General features: G+C 38.8%; 3 protein-coding genes across 3 annotated transcripts in view; 1 reads left to right on the top strand and 2 right to left on the bottom strand.

The window, feature by feature from the left end:
- afg2a (AAA ATPase AFG2A) overlaps positions 1-7,624 on the bottom strand; it is a 113,750-nt gene extending 106,126 nt beyond the window's left edge. Inside the window, exons 1-9 of the mRNA XM_088009386.1 lie at positions 7,321-7,624; positions 6,586-6,710; positions 6,039-6,196; positions 4,927-4,985; positions 4,092-4,827; positions 3,150-3,206; positions 2,907-3,030; positions 745-846; positions 451-604 (exon numbers count right to left, since the gene is read on the bottom strand). Of these exons, the coding sequence (XP_087865512.1) occupies positions 451-604; positions 745-846; positions 2,907-3,030; positions 3,150-3,206; positions 4,092-4,827; positions 4,927-4,985; positions 6,039-6,196; positions 6,586-6,710; positions 7,321-7,549 (1,744 nt within the window). The 5' untranslated portion in view covers positions 7,550-7,624. The remainder of the gene's footprint in view (positions 1-450; positions 605-744; positions 847-2,906; positions 3,031-3,149; positions 3,207-4,091; positions 4,828-4,926; positions 4,986-6,038; positions 6,197-6,585; positions 6,711-7,320) is intronic.
- Positions 7,625-8,212: 588 nt separating this feature from the next.
- On the top strand, positions 8,213-15,831 carry nudt6 (nudix (nucleoside diphosphate linked moiety X)-type motif 6). The gene is made up of 5 exons (XM_014998733.2): positions 8,213-8,547; positions 9,632-9,835; positions 11,456-11,511; positions 13,456-13,510; positions 15,310-15,831. The coding sequence occupies exons 1-5, from the start codon at positions 8,319-8,321 to the stop codon at positions 15,684-15,686; spliced, it is 921 nt and encodes a 306-aa protein (XP_014854219.1). The 5' UTR covers positions 8,213-8,318; the 3' UTR covers positions 15,687-15,831.
- On the bottom strand, positions 13,055-23,504 carry fgf2 (fibroblast growth factor 2). The gene is made up of 3 exons (XM_014998735.2): positions 22,868-23,504; positions 18,896-18,999; positions 13,055-16,907 (listed from the first exon to the last, which is right to left on the bottom strand). The coding sequence occupies exons 1-3, from the start codon at positions 23,043-23,045 to the stop codon at positions 16,722-16,724; spliced, it is 468 nt and encodes a 155-aa protein (XP_014854221.1). The 5' UTR covers positions 23,046-23,504; the 3' UTR covers positions 13,055-16,721.
- Between the last annotated feature and the right edge of the window lie 262 nt (positions 23,505-23,766).

Below are 23,766 nucleotides of genomic sequence, written 5' to 3'. Positions count from 1 at the left end.
AAAGGAAAGAAATAAAATGAGAGAGGGAGGAAGGAAAGTGGAAAGAAATTTCAGTAGAGAGAGAGTAAGAAAGGAAGAAACAAAGAAAATAAGGATCAAAATAAGAAATAGAAAGGAGGCAAGATAATAAAGCATGAAAAGGAGGAATGAAAGGTAAAATGAAGAACATAAATATAATTCATTTGAGTGGCCTTTTAAATTTGTTTTAGTTTTGCAAATTTACCAGAATCAGGAACTGAAAAACAAAAATCCAAAGGGAACTACTTTCTTGGATTTTTAACAATATGCCACCTTTCCTTTAAAAAGGTCAAGATTAACAACCATCGTTTTACTTAGGTTTCTGTTTGTGACTCCACAAACAGGGGACACCCACTCTCACCAAGAAAACCGGTTTGAAATCCATTCCTGGTCCAACAGTGAGGAAGTAGAAGCACTCTGAGTTTTACTTGCCTGCTTCTTTGCAAACAGCGGCGAGATCGGCTCCGACGTATCCGTGAGCGGCGTCCGCCAGCTGCGTCAGCTCCGCTGCGGTGGCACTGCACGGCACCGGACTCAGCTGCTTCTGCAGAATGTCAGCCCGCTCTGCACTGCCAGGAACTCCCACCTGATCAGAACACGGCCGGGATCACAGGTAAGAACGAGGAGCTGGAGACTTCCAGGGAGAGACATTTTGGAAAAACTGAACTGCTGAATTTCAGTAACAGCAGCCATGACTTTAGTCACGAGTTAAAAGCTTGTACGGACCTCTAACTCCTTGTCAAAGCGTCCCGGCCTGCGCAGGGCAGGGTCGAGGGCCTGGGGCCGGTTTGTGGCTCCCAGGACCAGCAGCTGGCCTGAGTGACCCTCCTGGACACATAAAAGTGTTTCAGTATAACATAAACACATCTTAAACAGTTTCTTCAAAAGTGTTTATAACTATGGTTATTTAAAAAAAAATCAGTTTAAAGACTTTAATGAGATTTTATATAAAAAAAATAAAATATATATATATATATATAATAAAATCAGAAAATGATGGAGGAAAATGCTGAAAGAAAACCTGTTAGAGCAGTACTATGACCTGCTGGGATGGTTTAGATCAGATCAGATCCATCTATCAGAATGGCCTAGTCAAAGTCCAGACCTAAACCCCCCAGCCCCCGAAATCAAGAATCTGTTGTATTTCTGTTCAAATCCGTTCAGCCTCACTGAGGTTGACAACGAAGGTGCAGCAAACCCAACTAGTAAGTGTCGACTCAGAGAGGTTAAATACAAATGGACACAACACTTTTAGGGTTTTACTTATCAAAAAAGTCAGAAAAAGATTCATCCTCTTATGTATTCTTTTATGCACAAATTTAAAGTTTTTGACTGTAGCCCCATTGAGTCAGCAGACTAGAGAAATTAAATTATGTTCCAATTAAATTACCCAAGTTTAATAAATGAGTCCACTTAAGTCGGAGAATTTGGGGTCCAATTTGCTATGAGACAATTTCTCTGATTCTCAACAGCATATTGAAACAAAAAGTATTTAAATAACCCAACCACCTGAATATAGTTGAAAAAACTTCCCTCACTGATTTTCAGAGTTTCATGTTATTAACACATTTAACCATCTTGAGATTGAAACTTGGCTCCATCCTGCATTTTCTGGGGTGGTCTGCCTGCAAGATGAGTTGTGTGTTTGTCCTCTCCAACGTTTTTATGCTGAAGGGAGAAGTCAAACAGATAAATTGCAGTGCACACAAGAACACTGAGGAGCAGGAAGTGCTTCTCTGCATTCCAGAAGGCATTCGGTCCTGGTGACCCTGGATCCCCCGGTCCTGTAACGGGCGGATACAAAGAGCAAGCTGCTCCTCTTGCATGACACTATTAATCCTCATGAAGGCGTTCTCTTCCCGAGGACATGCAGTTCTACTTAAATCCAGTTATGTTGGACCAGCTCAAGGCGACCATCTGTAATTTCTTTCATAAAATTTCTGGGATATGTGTGTGTGTATTTTTACAGGGAGGATCTTTGCTTTCATTAGAGCACAAACAACGCCCCAGAGATCCAACCCACAGCGTCTGAAGTGCATCCAGCCTGCAGAGATGGTTTCTGCATGACAATCTACATTCCTGATGAGGAATCCTGACAGCAGCAGGAAGTCTGTGTCTACTGAACCAGCACCTCCTGGTCCATGGGAAGAGAACAACCTCAGACTGAAAAACTTAGACAAATTCTACCTTAATTTAGTATTTTATCAATAACTGTTGAGAAGCAACTAGAGTTGGGAGGTAACTAGTTACATTTACTCGACTAATTTAGTTTAAAAAATGTACTTTCAGGAGTATTTTTTTTACTGTGCTGTTTTTTTACTGTTAGTTGAGTAATTTTATTATGAAGAAAAACTACTCTACTTTGAGGAAACTTTCTGAATCTTCTGTCACTGAGTAATTTACCTCCCAAAGCTCTGTGGAAACAGATTTTTTTAAATACTGAAATATTTTAAATAAAAATCAGGTGGTCTCTACAAGAAAGCTGAGAATTGGTCATTATTGAGTCTTTCAGGATATTTCACAAGTGGCAACAAGTATCAAGAAAAGGTTCACCAGACAACAAAACCTTCATTTTTCCAAGGCAACCAGCTCAGATATAAATACATATACTTTTTTATTTCTCAATAAACACAGTTTTTCTTTAATGTGTTCATATCTCTAAAAGCTTCTCATTGAAAAATGCCCCCTTCCACTCCTAGTTATTAGTGCCAAGAATGCTGTGCAACTTGGAACCAAACCTTCTGATGAAATCCTTCATAATCAGCTTTCAGGACCCCAGATGCACGAGGTTTATAGCAGCTTGTATTTAACCGAACTCTCACTTTTTACACCTGTAAGTCCTGAGAGCTGGAGTTCTGTTGAGAGTCACCTGATCTGAGATGACCTACCGATCCGATGCCGTCCATCAGAGTCAGGAGAGAAGCGACGACTCGCTTCTCCACCTCGTTCTGAGCTCCTTCTCGCTTCGGGCACAAAGCATCCAGCTCGTCTATGAAGATGATCGCAGGCTGCCTGTCAGAGGAAGGATGGGTATTTACCAAGAATACAGTCTGAGCAGTAGGGATGATGATTCTTTTTGCTTGGAGCCATTTAATGTTTTACAGATTTCACAGTGAACTGGTTGGATTTACCTCTGAGATGCTTCCGTGAATATTTGTCTTAACCTCGCTTCTGTTTCACCGTAGAATCTGAAAAGATTAAAATAAAACATTTACATCTACTCACTATTCCCAATAAATTCATATTCATTTGAATCATTAATTGAACAGTTCTTTTCACAGTTTGGAGTCAGTTTTAGACATTCATTATTTTAAAAACAATAAATGTGTGCCGAAGCCTGCCACCTCCATGGCAGTAAAAGAGGCAGTGCCTCCAGTTGCTTGCGATTCTGCAAGCATAGAAATTCATGCAAAGTGAAGATTCCCGCATTTTTTCATGGTAATGAATAATTATGAGTTTATTGCAGATTTCCCATGGAAATTATCAAAACAATTGATTTTAATTGACTGTTAACTCTCTCCTGCAGAGAGTTAACTGGTGGCAGAATTTCTTACTTTTACTGCATTCAGCCTTACTTTATGTCAAGTTATAGTCTGTAATCAAAACCAAGCTGTTTAAATACCTTAAAGAATAAAAGGGTTTGTGTCGAATCTGTTTTTCTCATCTGCTTACTTCAATACGCAGGTTTTGGAAGAGGTTTAAATAGGTAAATATAACAAAATTTCTTCCAAGTATTTATAAAGTAGCACCACAAAAATCATTGAATTTGATGGGAAAAAAAATCATAAAAATAATTGTGAAATCCTGGAGGACTGAAGAAGCAATTTAAAATACATATACAATATTTCACTAGAAAAATGTATATAGCTTGATGATGACTATTAAAACTGTTTCCTCTGCAAATTGCTAGGAGACATTTGAACTGCTGCCAGTGGGGCTGTATGTAAATTCAAGTATCCAAATTTGAAAAACCGTTGCAGTGATTTACTTCCTAAACTGAGAAAAGAACTGTTCAGGTGAATTCATCTTTTCTGAATAAATCCCAAACGGTCGATGCAGAGAAGAGTCCATACTTGCTGATGACCTCTGGGCCGTTGATCACCACCATGTGCGCACCTAACTCATTAGCTATGGCTCGGGCAATCATAGTTTTCCCCGTGCCTGGTGGTCCATACAGGAGAACGCCTCGGGGAGGAGGGATGCCGTAGCTGGAAAACAGTTCGGGTCGCTTCAGAGGAAGCTCGATGGTTTCTCTGATGGCATCCAGCTGGCTGCTCAGACCACCGATCATGCTGTACGTGACCTTTGACTTGGAGGCTTCTTCATTCAGGTCTTTCTGCCCTCTTTTACTGCTAAACTGGACTTTGGTGAAAGACGTGACAGAGTAGAACGTGTCGCTGCTGCTAAAACCACCAGGGGGTGCTGTTGGTGCATTTGCAGGCTGCTCTGAGCTAATGAAGCTGTTGTCTGCAGGCTCAGAGGTGGAGGAAGGAGTGAGGGGAGCCGCAGGCGATGAGAGTGAGGACAGAGGAGCGGCGCGGAGCGGGGTACTGGCTGCAGGACCTGGCTCTCCAGCTGTGCCTGGTGCCATGTCATCATCTACAGTGAGCATGCTGAGCTGCAAGGAGAGGTCAGCTGATGTAGAGTTCATCACAGACGTCTCTTCTGTTTCGGGAGTCGCTCCCAGAGGAGGACGGGCTCTCTGCACGGTGACGCCATCTTCTCCTCTTATGGTCTCAACCCGAAGGCTGCAGGCGCGGCCAAAATAACTCACAGAGACAACGCTCCCCGGCAAGATGATGCTCCCAGCTGGTGGAGGACAAATAAAGTTATTCCAACAGAGAAAAAAAATCTACACAAGGCAACACACTGAGACCAAATCATGTCATACTGTTGACAGGAACTCACCTAAAGTCCTCACTAAGAAGTTCTTGAATTCATCTGCATCAAGTGTGTCATCTTTTGACCTAAATAAAATATTTAAACCACAATAAACCACATTAGTTATACATTAAAACTTAATATATCACTATTAATTAGAAGGAAATCAGCCATAGTTTAGACCAGGATCCAAGTATTGAACCTTCCACAATGTCGCTTAATGACTTAGATTAAAAGATATGTTTTTAGATCTGGTTTTCATTTGGAATCATTTTTTTTACACCATTTCCATTCAACAGAAAAAAAAAATCCATCCTCGTGTTGCTAAATGTCAGGTTTATCATTATTTAGAAATACAAATAAAACTGTAGTTCTTTAAAAATGAAAACAAATTATTTATAGCAGATGTTAATCTAAAAGATTAAGAATTGTGTAACATTTGCAGATCTAAACAACTTTTACTTTTCTTGCTTGAGAGTAAAACTGACTTTTTATAAAAATGGCACATTCCAAGTTTAGACTTACTTCCTTCTCTGTGTCATTATTTGTGCACAGTATTGTGCACAAAATACTGTGCACAATACTGCACAATCCTCCAGAGAGGAGCTTTATTTTAGAAATCATTATTTCACTTTGTCATTCAGGTCAGTAGATTCTATAAAAATAATATGACTGGCATAATGTTAAATGGACTTGAAAGAAATATTTAAAAGTACCAATTTAAATTAAAAGTGCAGTTATATGTTCTTACCAGCAGATGGCAGCATTTACTCAACAAAAAACTGTTTTTTTGCCTTTGTGTCTAACATTCAGTTTTCAGGAAAATATTATCCTAAATATTTTAACTACTTTATTCATTTATTTTGGAAGACTTAAAGCTCCATTTCACAAATGTGGCCAAATAAAGCCTAGTTTACAAATATGATGATTATTCACAATAAAATCTTAAATCAGTCACGTAACAATTTATAAATACCCTAACCCTAACCTAACATCAGAACAGCTGACATCCCCAATCCTAAAAAAAAAACGAAAAAAAAAAGGAAACCTCACACACTAAAGGCCTCAGTTAAAGATCCCGACAAAAAAAAAAAACAAGTAGACCTTCTGCTTTCTGTGACTGTGTTGTGAAAAATTACCAATTAGAGAGAACCAACTCCTCAATCTGGACCACAGGACCCGTTACCGGATGCAGCATCACCGCCTCCCCTGGCTTAACCCTCAGATTGGTCAGAGCGCATTTCTGAAGGCCAACTTTTCCACCTGGAAACGATGCAACAGGCCAACCCAAACACACCTGAATAGAAGAAAACAGGATCAATGATGCTTAGAAGGTTTCAAAGCTGAACAGAATGTCCAGAGAGTCAAATCACATCATTTATTCAAGTGAATATTCAAGTTTCTACAGCATAGTAGCAAATACGATGCAGCATGTTATCTTCTACAGTTACAAAACCAAAATAATCAGTTCTTTATTTAAGTCAAAAGTAACAGAATGCCTTTCCTTCATTTAAACAGAAACCAGCTTAAAGAAAAAGAAATACAGAAACAAAACTGGAGGGTTTTCAATATTTTACCTGCAATTTTAACACTTTGAGCTAGAGGACATTAACATAAAGTAAAGTACAGTTTTTCTCAGAAGTTTTCCTAAACTATTTATGACTCATTTAAAAATACAGAGGTTACTTCTTGTTGTCCCAATGGACTCGTCAGCAGGACCGGTCTCCCGATACAAACGCCAGCCGACTTCATAGAACTGAGGCTCAGCTGGGCTAAAGTCTGTCTGCAGCTTTTAGGGGTTTTATCATCAGCTAAAAGGGGAAAAAGAGGAAAAAGTTGAGTGATTGCATTAAAGAGGAAACTACTAAATACGTATACAGTCAGTTTTTTTACTAGGAGCCTGTAGAGACTAATACAGATCAAATTCTAGAGCTGAATCTAATATATTAAAATCATTTAATATAAATAAAAGTAAAAGTCAGTATTGTCAGAAAAAAATACTTTCCTTTACAATTCTCTTACTGCAGCAGACATCTCTGATACTTGAACACTTTTTACACCACATTTTCCCTCCCACTTAACTTTCCCTAAATATACTTGAACACACTGAATAGCCAACTTCTTTATCAATGACTTTATGGTTTATCAAACACAAGACAACACTTTGCTCTGCAGTCTTCACAATGGCTGTAAACGCGATTACAACTGTATGCTAAAAAATCCTGTCAAAGCTTGTTATGTTATGTTAGTAGTGTGTTATCTATGCTATTTTTCGTGAAATAAAATATATTCTTCCACGGGTCCAGCAGGAGGAGCGTCTTTCAGCATCAGATCAACTGCATCCTCACTCTACAAATACCTCCATTTTCTCATCAGTTTGCTTTAGCTGTTACAGGTCAGACGCCTGGTCCAAATTCCCACCTTTTTCAATGAAATCCATAACAGAGAAAGAGTTGCAGTCGGGACTTCTGCAGCTTCCTCCATCAAGTCCAGATATTTGCAGGCTGCAGGACTCATCCTTCTGAAGCAGTGAATTATCTCCCTCACTCGTTCTTTTTGATTTGCTCTTATTCTTCTTGGAAGACATAATTACAGTAGAAATATGCTCCACGTGAATCTGGCGACATGTGTAAACATGGAGCGGAGACATCAACTTCCTGGTTAAAGGTTAGTCCCGCCTCTTTTTACCGTAAGAACACTGAAGTAATGGGCTAACTTTTTGCTGTAGCTGTGTGGTTATTTCTGTGTACAAATCCAATCCAGTTAAACAAAAATAGATAACTAAGAGTAATTTCTTATTCATGTATTTTGTTTTTTTTTTAAATAACAACTTCATACAAATATTAGCAAGTGGAGTGGCTCCAACTCAAAAAAGAAATGTGCAAAACTCCATTGAATTAGCATTATTATTTTAGATAGTCTTCGAAATCGACTTTTTAGAAACTAAAATAAGATATGCTAATGGTATTTAAAGCACCTTTAATCTACAGCCTTATATTCGGGATGACCCTCAGATCATATATATCTTTATTTCCTGTACTTCAAAACAGTTATTTAGAATTTTTGGTTAGCCTGTTTATGCTACAGTACTCAGTCCGAAGCGCTCTCTGTAGACATTTATAACATTACTTTAGGATAGTTCGTATATTTAAAAGCCGAATTGTAAAATATTACGTCAAGAATATTTAGCAGCCAATTTTATAGGCAAAATAACGATAACTGACATTATGATAAGAGTTTTGCTACAAGGATGTGAAGTTTACCTAGCTTCCCCATGCACATTTAAACTGATCATTATGGTTTTTATGCAATATCTAGTTTGGACTTTATGCAACTGTACGGAATATGATGCTAACATGCCGGTGTTGAAGTGAAGACATTTAGTTTATAAACACTCCTTCTTTTAGATTTTCTGCAACATGACCACCTATGCCATCCTATCCAGACTGTCCCCTCTACTCAGAGGCCGGTTCGGCTGCAAAGTTCGGGCGATTTCATGCGCTGTCACCTGCTCTCAGCTCCACAAAGTGGAGGGATTTGTTGGTTTGACAGGCAAAGTGGACCGGTTCGGTGGTGTGACAGTGAACCTAGCTGAGGTCGGACTGCCGGTGGACATAAGCGAAGATGCATTCAGCAGATTGCTGAAAGGTTTGTTTTCCTGGAGTCATCTTCAACGACAAAATTAACTCAAATATAATTGAAATGGCACATCCATGAATGAGCTGAGACCCATATAAGCCACGCAAAAGACAGGTTCCATGTTTTTAATGATAATGTTAATAGATGTTTATGAGTGACACTGGGAACACGGTGTCCTAAAAATCGGTTCTTAAAAACAGTCACTTTAATTAAATTCTTGAAACATAGCATCAACTCTACAAAAAAAAATCTATTTCCAGTTTACTTCTAACCTTAACTAAAGTCAGTTCAGTTTATTTCAGCAAAATCTAATCATAGAACCAGCTTCACATCTGATTCAGCTCCTCTGAAAAATACCAACTGGGAAAACAGTTGCTCACTTTTAATAGTCAATAAGTAGTAAATAAAGTCCAACTACGTGAAATCTAATCTCACTGCTGCAACGTTTCTGTGAATGTTTTTCCTCAGATTTCTGTCAGAGAACATTAATGAACATAAAACATCACTAAAACCACAGCAGGTTACAAAGTGTAAAAAAAAAGTTAAATTCAAAAATACTTTATTTATCCAAAAGTGAAATTAAATTTTATAACCAATGTCATCCAAGTACCTTCAAAGAGTCATTGCGGATGGTTATGCTGTGAACAGGATGGATCACCGGTAGCAATCAGTCTCGCTACAAATCTGAAGAAGCCTCTGCTTGAAGACAGCTGCTATATGATTTTTTAATGGCTGCTCTGTCATGCTAACAGCTCAACATCTGGACAGCAGAGACAATATTCCACAGTAACACATCACACCACTTCTTCTCAAGTACTGCTAATCCACCTGATTTGCTTGCAGTGCCATGCTTTTAGAGCCATGCCGTTAGATACAATAGTTTTTCATCATAATTTTACCTCATCACATTAGTTCCACAAAATATTTTGATAAATTGTTATCATGATTTCCTACCCCTTATCAGTGGTGTTAAAATAACTAAACAAAAGTTTACAATAAAGAAGGCTGTGAATGTTTGACAAGGCGTTGCTGGTAGTAAAAGCTCAGTTTGAGATGTGGATTCTTGGTAATCCCTGATATCTGAACTCTCCAGACTCTCTGGTCCAGTGGAAAGCTGACGGGAAGATGGCGGTGTGGCTACAAGTTCCCATCTCACTGAGTCGATGCGCCGCTGCAGCGGCGACTCACGGCTTCACTTTCCATCACGCCAAAAGCGACCACAGCATGCTGGCTCTGTGGCTGGGAGAAGGAGAAAGCAGGCTGCCGGGGTTTGCTACTCATCAGGTTGGAGTGGCAGGTAGGGATTTAGACCCCAGAACTCTTTTTTATAGTGAGAAAATTAATCAATACTCCTTCCTTTCTAAAATAATGTGGGTTAGGAAGTCCCACGGCAAAGCAAAAACAAATATTTGGATTTGTTTTTATTTTTTAATCCATTGTGTTTTTATTATGTAATTTCAGCTTCATGAAATAATTCATGTAATTTATGGTTGGCAGTTTTATGATCGTCCAGCAGAGGGCAGAGTGACTTTATTGTCTTTACTAAAGGGTAGCATGTCAGAACATGTCCAGAGCATCCTCTTGGAACAAAAATCCCCATTTTGTTGCCAAAAACTGGAACAAAATTCTGTTGGAAAAAAATTGTTTCCAACAAAACAAAAGTGCCATTTAAATATGAAACACTAAAGAACCCAAAATACAACGATTTGCATGTTGTGATTCTTGTTTTCATTCCTGCCTCAGGGCTTGAGGTCTACTAATGATAGCCTCCCTGAACAGGCCTCCTCCTGCATCATATGGCACAAGAACCGAGGATGACATCAATTTCCACTTCCAAGTCCAAGTCGAGCTTTTAGGACAGCCCATCCATCTTTACACATGTGTGACATTCATTCAGCGCAGCCCGTCCTGCGCAGTCAGACGGAGTCACCGGAAAACACAGTGGCTCGTTTTCCTTCCTCCTCCTCTGCCTCCTTTATTCTGTCATCAGCAGCACATTGCTGCTTCTCTTAGTCATAACCTGCAAGGAAAACAAAAACCTTCTCAGGGAGGACAAAAAATGTTAAACATTAAATTTTAGACATTGACATCAGTCTCAGTAGTTGAGTCACTCAGTCTTTTTGGCTCCGAAAATATTAAGATGTTTTTCCAGTATTTTTCACAATTTACATGTCTGTGTGTATTAGTATTGCAACTTCTGTCTCTGGAGTTGCTTCGGTGTTTTGTAGGTTTGAAGCTAGCTGGGTTTCTTAGTTGATTAATAGAATAGGTGACTGTTGAAGAAAAGAGATGAGGTTTCCCCCCTTACTATCTTACCTTCATCTTCAGGACCAGAAAACAAAAATTATCTTATTAAAATAATAATTTGCTTCCCAGTTAGTGTTTGACTGATTGTTTGACGGATTGATGGATGGATTTAATGAAACTAGAGTGAAACTAGAGCGAAACAGAATCAACTCTGGTGGTTGTGAACGGATGCAGCTTTGCAGAAACGCATGTAAAACAGAGCATAGAAATGCAACCTTTAGGCATTCGGTTTATTTTTTCATCCTTTGGTGGTGATGAACATGTATCTTCACCAGGACTGCAGCTAATGATTATTTTAGTAATAAATTTTCTATTGATATTTAATCACTTAAGGATTTTTTAAACAATATTAGAAATACTAATCATCACTTGATGGTGGAGTTGGAGGGATTCCTGAACTGAACTGAAATGATCTGGTCTGATGTGACTGAAACTCAAACTGCTGGAAGGTTGTTGACTTTGCAGGAACTCAACTCTCTTTGATAAGATCTCCCAAAATCCTTCCAGTAAATATTTTCTCACAGAAGCTACTTTCTTATTTAGCAGCAGAGCCAAGTGTTCTTCCCATGTTTAAAATTAACAAGTGATTATACTCATTTCTGTCTCATAGGTGCGGTTCTTGATGAGTCCACTGGGAAAGTTCTGGTTGTCCAAGACAAAAATAAGGTAAATCCCCTGATAGATTAAACCTTTTTACAGGAGTGTCTAAAAGCAGTCAGCCAAGCTTTTATCTTTTTAAAATGCTCTAAACATGCAGTTCAGGCTTTTAAAGTTATGTTGAGATGCACCAACCTGTTTTTTCTGGCTGACTTTTTGACAGGACTTGAACATAGAAAGAGAAAAACATGCTTCAGTTTATTTGAAAGAGACAAGAGTCTTGAATCCAACTGAAAATAGACTGAAAATGGTCTGAGTTTTGAGTTTGATGCAATTCATAAACGAAGAAAAAAAGTCATATTTTTCAGTATCTGATCTGCCGATTCCAACCTCTGAAATATTGATCGATGCATCTGCAACTATTAAAAATCACTAGAATACAACTACATGGATTCTAACTAAATAATATGTTCCTAATATGAAACTAGAAGTCCAGCAGCACAGACTAGCATTAATGTCTTTGCAAGTTTCACCAGGACAACGATTCAGGCCTTGAGGTAATTAGTAAGAAAAATGAGCCAGAAAATCACAGATATCCTGTCGTTGCTAAAAATGCAGATGATTAGCCCTGTTTATTTATTGACCTGTGTTGGTTGTGTTTATCCAGGCTGGGGTTGGATGTCCTCCCAGACATTAGGCTCCTTCAAAATCTCACTTTGCTCCAAGAAGCAAACAGCCTGTTTACATGAGCTGAATGTGTGCTGCACATTGAGCTCTCTCTTAGGTCCTCAGTCCACAGCTCCCACTGCTTCTCACCTTCAGTTTCAATGGAACTCTTTCAAAATTATTCCTGCAAAGCTATGAGTGCATTTCCTGTCTTATAGATAAGGTATCCTCCAACATGGAGAAATTATTGCAAAATGCAGTTCTTAAGTTGTGTAATTTCAGAGAAATTAGTCATCCTATAAAGTTTAGGAGACAGAGCACCGAAACAGTTAGATTTAGTAGAGCCCATAACATTGATCAGATTTTAATTCATGGGATCCACTAGAAGCAGAGAGCTTTATTGTGAAAACCATAATCATCATTTGCCTCTCTTTGTGCATTTATGGATCTCTGCTTGTTACCTTCTGTCTGAACTGAACTTTGAGTTTTTGTACCTGTCCCTTTAAAGGGGAGCTATTGTGCAAAATTCACTTTTTGTACATTTTCATACTTCCATTTGGGTTTCTACTGCTTCTAAAAACAGAACATTAATGTTGATGATGTCTGACTGCAGACGTATTTAACTACAGTTTAAGGATGAACCTAGAGGTGGAAAAGTGACTCAACTCTTTTATCTCTTCTGCTCCTCACTGAGCCGCGATTCCTGGAAATGAGATATTTAATCCAGGTCCTTTGGCAGTAGAAAGCTCCCAGGAGGCTGAATGAGTTCATCAAGAGTTGTGGACTTACTGGGAAGAAACTGAGACGTCATAGCTGTTCCATCGGCGCAAACAATGACCGATCAATTCCTGAATTATGTAAAGGTTACTGTTGTGTAATTTACCAATGATTTCCTGGTGGATTTGGTGTTTGGATGCGTGACAGCAATCAAGCTCGGACACAAACATTCAGTCAAGCAGTACAGAATCTCTTTATTTCTGGTAACATAATGCCTGTTACCAGCTTTACATGAAAACAAAAGCTGCGATGCTTTAGTGCTCCTCACAAAAAACAAAGATGTAACTACAAAAATACACTTAGACGTCATAATTTAACCAGCAGCATACTGTTATTAAATATCAGAGTGTGGTGAAGCAGCTTCATCAGAGTCGCTTCAGCGCAGTTAAAGAACCTTTCCCCTTCCGGTGTGTTTATCAGCGCTGATGTGAACTGCAAAATACATGAGGAGTATTTATGGAGAGAAGCTGGTGATTCTATGTTTATGATGGTTTCTGTCTGTGATTCATTTCCAGCAGCGGCGTTTTGTCACGACTCCTGTAAAATGTCAGATTTCTTCTTTGATTCCAGACCAAGAACGCCTGGAAGTTTCCTGGCGGCTTATCCGATCCAGGAGAGAATATCGGTGAGCGTCTCACTCAGCAGAAAAAAAAACAAAACAAAAAAAACTACTACAGTACATCTAACTAAAACCATTAAAGTATAACATATACATTCATTTATCTGTACAAAATAAGACACATGATATATCTTGTTTCTCCCACTGGAACATTTTAAAAGCAGCGTTAAAAGTATTTACATGATTCCACACGTAAAGCAGCGTCAACCAAAAAAATAATAAAATCTAAATATATGTCTCTTTTATTTTTCTCCCTAGCAGTATAAACATATTTATAAATGTCAGGATTCTTTAAATGTCCCCATTACAGTTCTGTGCAGAAGTCTTAACTCAACCCTCATTTCTATATATGTTGTTTCCAAGCAGATCAAGTTACCTGGAATCACTGAAAGAGATCCAGGTTAATAATTTATACTTGTTTCTTTGGACCCTGGTTGCTTTTTCACTCAGGAGTAAGCAGAAGTCAATAAACATGTTCAGTGGACTTGAACCGCCTTAAATAGCAGACCGACACAACGCGCTACTCCTGAAACATCAGCTGAAGAAGAGAGAGGCGACCGCTGAATATTTGTTCCTCAACAGCCATCGATGACAGGGCCCAATCATTTATTGTCAGGAGACAGAATGTTTAACCAATTTGATCAGTTTTTTTTTTTTTTTTTATAAAAGTAATAATAGAAAGATCCCAATAAATAGATAAACAGAAGAAAAGGAAGAAAAGAAATATATGATTGAGCTCTAAATGGTGGAAAATCCAAAGGTGATGATCTTTTCAAAAATAATCCAAAACAGTGAATCTCCTTCATTGGTAGCGAGGGTCTCAAAGAAACATTTATTTTAAATCAACTCTAACGGAGACCAAAATGAAGAACAGCCTTTTCTGTTAGTTGTTCGTTACCATTGAACCTATTGAAGTTTATGGCACTTGGAGTCCTAAATCATAAATACCAGGTCTGAATTAGAGTAAATTGATATTTTGGAGATTTTTAGGAATAGTTATTAATTTACATTTGCCTCAGTGGCGATCCTTGGCTTTGTGACACAGGAAATGCAGTTCATCAACCATTAACCCGGAAAGCTACTAACAGGCTGTCCTGACTTTAGTTCCTGGCCAATTCAGTCTGAAAAACATGATTCAAAACTTGATCTCTGACAGTTCACTTAGTTTCAGCTGCAGGTTCTGAGCTACAAGTCATATGTCAACTTCAGCTAAGGGTCACCTATCCTACTTTTTCCACTTAATTTAGTGAAACTGTAAGTGGAGAAAAGTGAATAATAGTTATTTGGAAAAAATAGCTTTATTTCAACTTTGAGTTCAAAGATTCAGCCACAAAATAACATTGCTTTAGATAAAATTATTGAAATTATTTAAATAAAAGCCATTTTTATAATATTTTCTGTATTTTATCTTTTTTTTTTTTTAAGGAAAATTAAGGGGGGGAAAATCACTTAAAATTGGAATTCAATTTCAGAGATTTTATTATTAAGCTGTACCGCCCAGTTTGAATACATGCAGCATGAAATATCCAAATGTTATTTTTTAACCATTTTTAAGGTGTAAAAGCCTCAGTTGGGAGGATTATTCCTTCACACCATGATGGTGAGGTAGGAAGATTGGACTGAAAAACGAGTGAGAAAGCAACCAAACTCCAAAATAAAGAGATCTGAAATCCCTGGAGAAAAAGTGATCAAGACCACTTTTAAAGATAACAGTAATGTCTGACTGGCAGAAAGCAAAGCATAAAGAAATGGGGTGGTTTAAAACTTTTGCACAGTGATATAAACGTGTGGCAAATCTCGCTCAGGTTCCACTGCTGTTCGTGAAGTGTTTGAAGAGACGGGGGTGCGCTCCAAGTTCAGGTCCCTGCTCAGCATCCGGCAGCAGCACCGGCACCCGGGCGCCTTCGACATGTCGGACATGTACCTCATCTGCCGGCTGAGCCCGCTCACCTACGACATCAACTTCTGCCCGCACGAGTGTCTGCGCTGCGAGTGGCTGAGTGTGAGCGAGCTGGCCGAGACCAGCAGCACCACGCCCATCACGGCCCGCGTCGCCCGGCTGCTGCTGTACGGTCTGGAGCACGGCTTCGACAAGATCGACCTCACCATGGAAGAGCTGCCGGCCGTCTACTCTGGGATGTTATACCAGCTGTACCACAGACAACTTCCTGCTAAATCCTAGAGCTCAGCTGGTGCTTTAATGCCCAGTATGAACCGGGACTCTTTAGGTACTGCAGATTCTGTAGTTTTCACTTACTCAGGATTAGGGCTGCAGCTAACGATTAGTAATTAATCAACTAATTAATAAAAAAATATATATTTAACCATTTAAGCCTTTTATTAATACTCTTTTAAAAATACATTCATTAAATTCATTTTTAAAATAAGAAAATAATTTTATTGCCTAAAAAGCAATAACATGGCAGTCCTTTAGTGAATTTAAACTGGGTGAAGATAAAACTATGCCACTTGAGGAGTTTTGGGAAAACATATTTTCAGACAAAGGTGTTTTCATCTTAAATGCTAATTTTATATATATATATATATATATATATATATATATATATATATATATTTTTTTTTTTTTTTTTTTTTTTACAGTTTTGGCTTAATTACTACTCTGAGTTTGTTTTTGTTTTTTTTTCAGCAAATTGACTTTTTTTGAGTCGGTGTACCATTAATCGATTACTGAATTAGTTGACAATTGTTTCAAAAATCGATTAATCATGATTAATGACGATTAATCGGATTAATCGTTTCAGCCCATCTCAGGATTAGGTTTTGTTACTGCTGCTGAAACACATTGTGGTGGTTGATATAAAATGCATTATTTACTATACAAAGTATTAAATCTTTAATTTAATACTTTCTTTCAAATTTAAATCAGTTAAGCTGACTCTGATTTTGCACAAATTCTGTTACATAGACAAAAGACGGCTTTAAAAGCTCATTTTTATCTATTAAATGTGTAAATGTAACAGTCTGGAAGTGTTGCTGTTTTTTGGCTCTAGTTGCTGAATAGCTGCTCTCTGTGGACTAAACCTGGAGCAATGCATTTAAATCTGTGGTAGCGTTTGGATTTAAAGCTGAATTAATCACACGTTCCAGAGGAAGTAGTTAGATCGTCACAGCTGTTTTAAGCAAAGCCAATCCAACGCTGCGGTCATTGGCTTCACATCGTCCCAAAGACGTTGCTCTTTCTGTGTCTGACACCCGGTTAGCACTTTGCCGACATTGGTAGAAAGAGAATGGCCTTCTGACCCGGTCCGGTTTTGCTCCCGGACTTGTACTGGCCAGTCCTCTTCAGCGCCACGTACATGTTTGGGTACTTCCTGGAGCGGTAGGTGTTGTAGTTGTTGCTCTCAAGTCTCTCAAGGAAGTAACACTCGTCTGTTGGTCGTCTCTGAAGAAAAAGAGACAGAGCGTCGTCATGTTGCTGAAGTTTAATCTCAACAAAACCACTTTGTTTCTGTTGAGGAGTTTTTTGCATGTTTTTCTGTAGTAAAATAATTTTAAAACTAAACCAAGAAGGAGAAAATGTAAGCTGGTTCCTTGTGTTTTTGCATCTTTTCTTTATTGATTGAATTATAGATTAATTGGGGAGGATCCAGGAAAATGAAAGTTTTGTTTTAATTATTAATTGCTTGTCTGTTCATCTGAATGGAAATGTAACTGAATAATTAAAGATGACAAAAACAAAATTAAATGAAGCCACACTTGAGTAAAAGTAAAATTGTTCTGTAATAATTTACCTTTTGTCATTTTTTTTTTAAAGATCAAAGAGTTTCCATTGTAACCTGACTTTGCCACTTCATAGTAGTGGTTTGTGCTGTTAACAGCTATTGTTGCTAAAACAACGGCTCCTGTAAGCTCGCTCTGGAAAATGTCGACCACTATTGAATCCAAAAGGATTTCCAAAAGAGTGCAAACGCTCCCAACTCAAAGTTTTGGGTCTTTCTCGCAGCTTGAATAAAACCTAAACATGTCTTGACATAAATGCAGTAAATAAACCAGTTCATATTTAAAATTGTTTGAGGACACTTTTCATTGTTTGGACAGGAGCATTTTTCTTCGAATTCAAAGTTTCCGTCATTCAGTAAAGATTGTAATGAGATGAAATTACAGAGAAGTTTTAAAATTTAGACACAAACAATAGTCAGGCTGGACATCGTCTTGGGAGGCAACCTCTCATTATGAGGAGGAAATGCCAATTTGTAATTATCCAGTACTAGGTTTCACAACCACCAGGCCTTCTAAATCACCACCACTTTGTACTTTCAGTGCCACTGGAAGCAGCAAAGCAGCAGTATTTGCCTATTTACACCAATGTTTGGGAGATTATCACATATCAGCTCAGTGTGATACACTAGATCAGAGGTTCCCAAACTGTGGGGCGCGCCCCCTAGGGGGGGGCGCCGTGTCATTGCAGGGGGGAGGGGCGCGGGAAGCCGTCTGGATGAAAAAAAAACAAAACATGAACACTGTATGCGCTGGGTTTTTACCTTAGAATGGCCAACTCTCTGTTATTCCTATGTCAATTTGATACAGTAGAGGCTTCCACACCTCCCATATTTGTGTCCTCTGTCACTTTTATCAGCAGTTAAAACTGTTTAATCCGTTAACATGTTGTAACCTGTTTTTCCGAGCCGCCTTTAAACGCAACATGAGCGCTACGACGCTCGCGCTGGGTTTACACCTGTGAAGGAGACCTGCTGCTGCTGGGCGGAGCTACGGAGGTGTGTTAGAATCACGGCAGCAAACCAGCAAAACCAAGAACTTTTCACAGTTTTTCCCTCCAAACTAACCGACTGAGTTGAGTAAAGCTGTTGGATGCAGGTAATGTTAGCTAAAAGATGACTAGCTAATATCAATACAGCACCTTAAGCTTAACAAGTACCTTGTATGCTACCGATGTTGGTGTCTATTTTCAGCTACGTACATTCATTTTGCCCCTCAAAAAAGTCGATTGCCCCCCCCCCCACCGTCACACGCGTCGTTTCAACCAGACAGCCATTTGTAATCCATAGGGGGGGCACAATGGAAAAAGGCTGAAGGGTAGTCAGCTCTTCATTTATACCTGCCTTTTCTGCAGGTTTAACAATCTGCATTTTTAAAGGTAATTAACTTCTATTTATATGCTTGTCACATATTTAAATGGTTATTTTCCTTCCCAGTCTACTCTCCTTGGAAAGGAAAACTAAATTGAATAAAATTTTTATGGCATTTTAAACCATGACATGTGATTACCTGGACTTAACAAAACAAGACTAAATAACTCAAACTGTTTAGACTTCGTAGAAAAACATTTTTCAATTATTTAATTACATTACCAAGATGACTAAGTAATTTTGTATGAAACAAATATAACATCTGTAAACAATAGCCACTCACTGCTCCAAACAGCCGTCCATCTCTGTTCATCGCCAGATAACGGTTTGCACAAACTCCTTTGATGATCACCTCTCCCACTGAGGTCGCCTGTAGCTGAAGCTTTACTGCAGACCAAGATAAAATTTTATTTAAATTGAGTAAACAGAAAGCATTTGTACTTTCACAGTGGAATGTCAAAACACACACAGAGAGAAAGAAGGAGTGATTTGTTTACTGAGATTCAAACTGAATGCTCTCCATTTCATTCAAGATTATCCATGTTTCGCCACAAGAGACACAAATAATGTGGAGGATAGGTATATCTGAGGAATCACAGCAGTAAACACGATCATAAAGTCAAAAAAGCAAAACAACTATCCAATCACAAGACCCTGGAGATGTGATTTTGTGATGCAACCAAATGCAACCTGTTTTTGCTTCTAATAGCTGAATTTTGTTTGTTTCTGCAGTTGTGATTGAAACACATATGAGAAGGGCTTAAACTTAAAGTAAATTTATATTTTAAGTTTAAGCAAAAAAAAAATTGTTTTTTTCAGCAGAAAAAAATAATTTCTTTGTTTTTATCAAAATGTCTCAAATACCTTAAGTGTCACATTTTGGACCCAAAACATATAAAGACATATAACTGAATGTCAGTGTGTATGTTTAAAGTTAATTAGGCCATCCTAAAATGTTTGAATACTAATGACGTGCTCATTCCCTGGGATATAAGTATGATGGAGACAGATGTCTCATTGCTGCTCTTTAAAACAAGAAAAGTCACAAGAACAATTTAAGAAAATCATTCTTAAAAATGTAAACTGTGCAAAGACAAAAGGAAGACCTGTTGTCTTTCCACAGGAAGACCTGTTGTCTTTCCACAACAGGTTATCCTGTTGGGATGATGGGAGAAGTAATTTGTAGTAAGGAAGGTACAAATAATGTCCAAAGCTAACTGATGTCTTGGGGTCTCCAAAGTCAAGAGATGATAATTGTGGCAACCAGCTGCTGGTGGAGGATCTATATTGCTGTGGTCCTGTTTCTTTTGTAAAGGTGGTGGGAACCCTCTCAGAGTCCATGCCATCATGAACTCTTTGAATGATCAGGGCAACTAGGATGAAACCCCGGTGGACTCTGCCAGAATCCATAAAATCTGTCTTTAAATCAACACAGAAATGGTACACCAGACACAAAATTAACCTTATTTAGCCATTATTCAGACTAGAAACTGTATGGGATGAGCTGAAAACGGCTTTCGGGAGCACCCAGGATGACCTGGAGAAGGGATTTGCGATCTGTGGCTCTGGACTCATAAGCGGCCCTCTGGTCCTTCCACATTAACTGTGGCCAAAACTACAGTTGACCCCCGTCTAGTAACGGTTCAGTATTCTGAGGTTTTTTCTGTGGACTTCTTTGAACTATTAAATTATTTGTGGGGAATTTGCCTTTTTGTATATTTTTTTTTCTAAAATATTCAAAGTAATATGCAACTTGGCTGACAGTGGCTTGTGTTTAGAAAGCAGCCAATCTGTAAATGCCATTTGTTTTCCTTGGTGCTGATTGACTTTTCTCCCAAGAGTGAAGATAAGTAAGACTGTAGATGTTAGTTTCTGTGGTAGTGCTAAGAGCTTCCACTCTTTATATTAATGCATATTAAGGCAGTTATAACCATTTTTAGAGAGGTCTAAAAATGCTTATAACTATAGATTATATCAGGGGTTCACTGTTATGTTTGCAAATGTACATATAATAACAAATGTAGATTTTCTCTCTGAATAATTTGACAACAGAATGTCAAAAAATGACCAGTATTTCTTAAGTCTATTTTTCTTGTTAGTTTGGAAAATATGTGATTTTTAATCCCATAAGAAAAAGTATCTGTGGTCTATTTTCAATGTTTCCTTTATTTTAAAACTTAAAAATAGAAATGTTTGTTCTTTAAAAATTACAAAACAAATCCTTTACTGAGGATTTTATTTTTTCATTAGTGCAAAAATTGCTTTTTGGTTTGTAAAGTGTGCAGATGTCTGATCTAGAGAATGTGTGGAGGGCTCACTGTATGACCATCACCATCAGAGATAATATTACGCAGAGATTTGTTGTTGGCGAACACTGCTAATTCATCTTATTTGCTTTGGAGCTCCTCCTCTTTAAATCTCTGTCTGGCCGTGTGGTCAGAAAACCGGGCAGAGAGACATAGGAGTCGGGATATGAACCTTGCCCGATATGATTGATGGAAGAGAGGATTTGAACTTTTCCTTCTTTCTTCTCTGCATTCATGAAGCATCCTTTTAAACTAGTATGGAAATTCAGGCATTTTTTTTTTCTACTTTTGAGAGGCTAATCAGCTGATCCCATTATAATAACTGTCTCACACTAAAAATATAAGAAAAAAAATCCTTTCAGTTGCACAACATCCCAAACCAGAGGGAATAACTGTCTGAAAACAAAATCCTTCAACTTAAAAAGCAAAGAACAAAAGTCTACAAACAGAAATAACATAACTCAACATCATGCAATCTGAATGTCTGTATGGTCCAACCTCAAGGCATTTCATTTTAGGGGAGAAGACCAAGTTCCTTCCTGCTTTTCAAAAACTTCAAAATATTATCAGCATGGATGCCTATAATTGCGATAATGGAGATTTTGTTTAAAAACTGTTACATTAAAGCCAAACAGGCTTCCTCTGTGTTCTGCCTATCACTGTGTGACATTGGTGGTGGTAATGAGTCCCCAAGCACCACTGGTGACCATGTGGCAGCTTCGTCAAAACCAGATGAAAATCATTTCCACTTCCTTTTGTTTGTTAGGATAGAGACTGCTCATCTAACCAGCAGGAACCCATGTGTAGCAAGCCACCAAAAAGGAAGCAGGGGCCTCAGAAGATAAATTACAGGATCTGTCTTAAATTAACCCACATTAAGCCTTTCAGTGCATCTGTCTGAAGTTAGTTAGATGGTAGGATATTTCAAGGACAGATCAAAGAGGTGTGTTAGCCTAAATAAGAAGGTTTAGGCTAACACACTTTAGGTTTGTTTTTTCAATATATGTCCTTTCCTGAAGGAGGACAGATACCAGTGTCAAAACTGTGTAACATTTGGGATTAAAATACAAGAAGTAGTCAGTGGTGACGTCCCTGTCCGAGGGTTTTGGGATGAGGAGAGCAGTATTTTGTGGATCACATGTTCTCTTATGTTTCCAGCTTCATCTGGCAGGTCTGTCAGGGTTTAACAAAAGGAGCATTGATGCAAAGAACTAAAATCACAGCAGACTATTTGAGTAAAAAGCTCAATACTCAATGTAATGAGGATTTATTCCTTTATAAAACAGTAATATTCTCCAAGAAATGTCCATAGGGAGAACAACAAGAACTAAAGGACATTTTAGAAACAACTACCAAGTGTCCAAACAATGTATTTGTTTAGCTTCTCATGGCTGACAGGTTGCCCTTTATCTTCAACAACTCTGCCAGGCATGTGTTTTCCCAGGAGGGGAAAAAAGTCCAGCTCCATGTTCTTCCTAGTCCCTCCTACTCACTAATGAAAGTTCAGGACATACTTTCAAGTAATCAGTGACCTGGAAACCTTTATGGGGATCATGTTTGTTCATTCAAAACAAGCACACACATGTTTTTACTTAAAGGTACATAAAAGCTGAGCTGACTGACTATATATAATCTGTTATAATTTCTGATGGCTTTGAGAGAGAGGGATTTAATTTGCTGTCTTGTGTGACGTAAACCCTTCAGTGAGTGACTCAGCAGGGTGAAAACACAAACTAAAAACATCATCCATTCAAATTCTTTGTCATTTAAAAAAAAGTTTACTAATCTGGAGGTTTTATGCTTCTCCTAGGTTCTCCTACATTAAATGTAGAATTAACCTCAATAAGCTGGAAAAGTCTTTCTCCTTTCATTTTCTGTTACACATTAAAGACCTTAAAGAAGCTTTGTGTAGTGCCCAAAGTAAGAAGAATGAGACTGGAAATACTTACTGTGAGGGTCGCTTTTCTCCCGGATTCCATCCACACCTCCGTCGGGTTTAATTCTCAGGAAAAAGCCTCCGTTTTTACAGTACAGCCTCTTGGGGTCCTTGAAGCTCCCAGGAGGAAAGCCACCACTGGCGCCGTCCTCAGGTACAGCGGGAAGAGTTGTGATTTCTCCCGTGGCCATCTCCTCCTTTCAAGCTGCTTCCTGACAACTGCTTCGTCTCCTTCTTGAGAAGTGCAGGAGCCCCGCCGTGGCCTCCCACCTCCCACAATCTTCTCCCTCCTCCCCTTCTCCGCAGCCCTTCACACAGACTGATTCCACTTAACCTCAGAGGTCAGTACTCCTGAGAAGCCCCCTCTCAGGGCAGAAAGTGCCCTTTAAGGCCTGAGAATCTAGAGGGATCAATCTGATTGGAATCATTCATTTCTCATAGTTGTAGCAGTTTGATCTGCTGCCTGTAGAGCTGGCTGCCTCTCTGGCGTACATGCAGAAGGGTTTGCATGCAGATCCTTTCAGTTCAACTCTCTTCTTGCAGTTGAAGCAGTGCAGCTGGCTTAGATCTCTGATGAAGGCTTTCCCTTTTGGGCCTCAGTTCGCATGCGCCCTAGGAGCAACCAGACACACACACACACGCAATGCTCACGCCCACTAATCCTCGCCAATTTAACCAGCCAACCCAGTAGAGGTTGGGAAAGGGGGACGGGCAGCTTGGAATCTGTCACTGAAGCCTCAGAGAACTGAAACCAGAACCAGCAGCAGCAGAATGTGAACAGAACCACTGTTTTCATTCATTCACTCCCAGAGCAGGAAAAGAAGGCTTAAGAAGCCATCCCAGTGACTCAGAGGGAAATTCGCTCATAATAAACTATTTCTAACAGAAAGCCCAGGAACTTGCTGAGAAATG

This window comes from Poecilia mexicana, unplaced genomic scaffold, assembly GCF_051168715.1.
Source record: "Poecilia mexicana isolate PSO_F unplaced genomic scaffold, ASM5116871v1 scaffold_10, whole genome shotgun sequence".
In the NCBI taxonomy this organism is placed as follows: Eukaryota; Metazoa; Chordata; class Actinopteri; order Cyprinodontiformes; family Poeciliidae; genus Poecilia; species Poecilia mexicana.
Note: the sequence above shows the minus strand (reverse complement) of the source record. Positions and strands in the feature narration are given on the sequence as shown.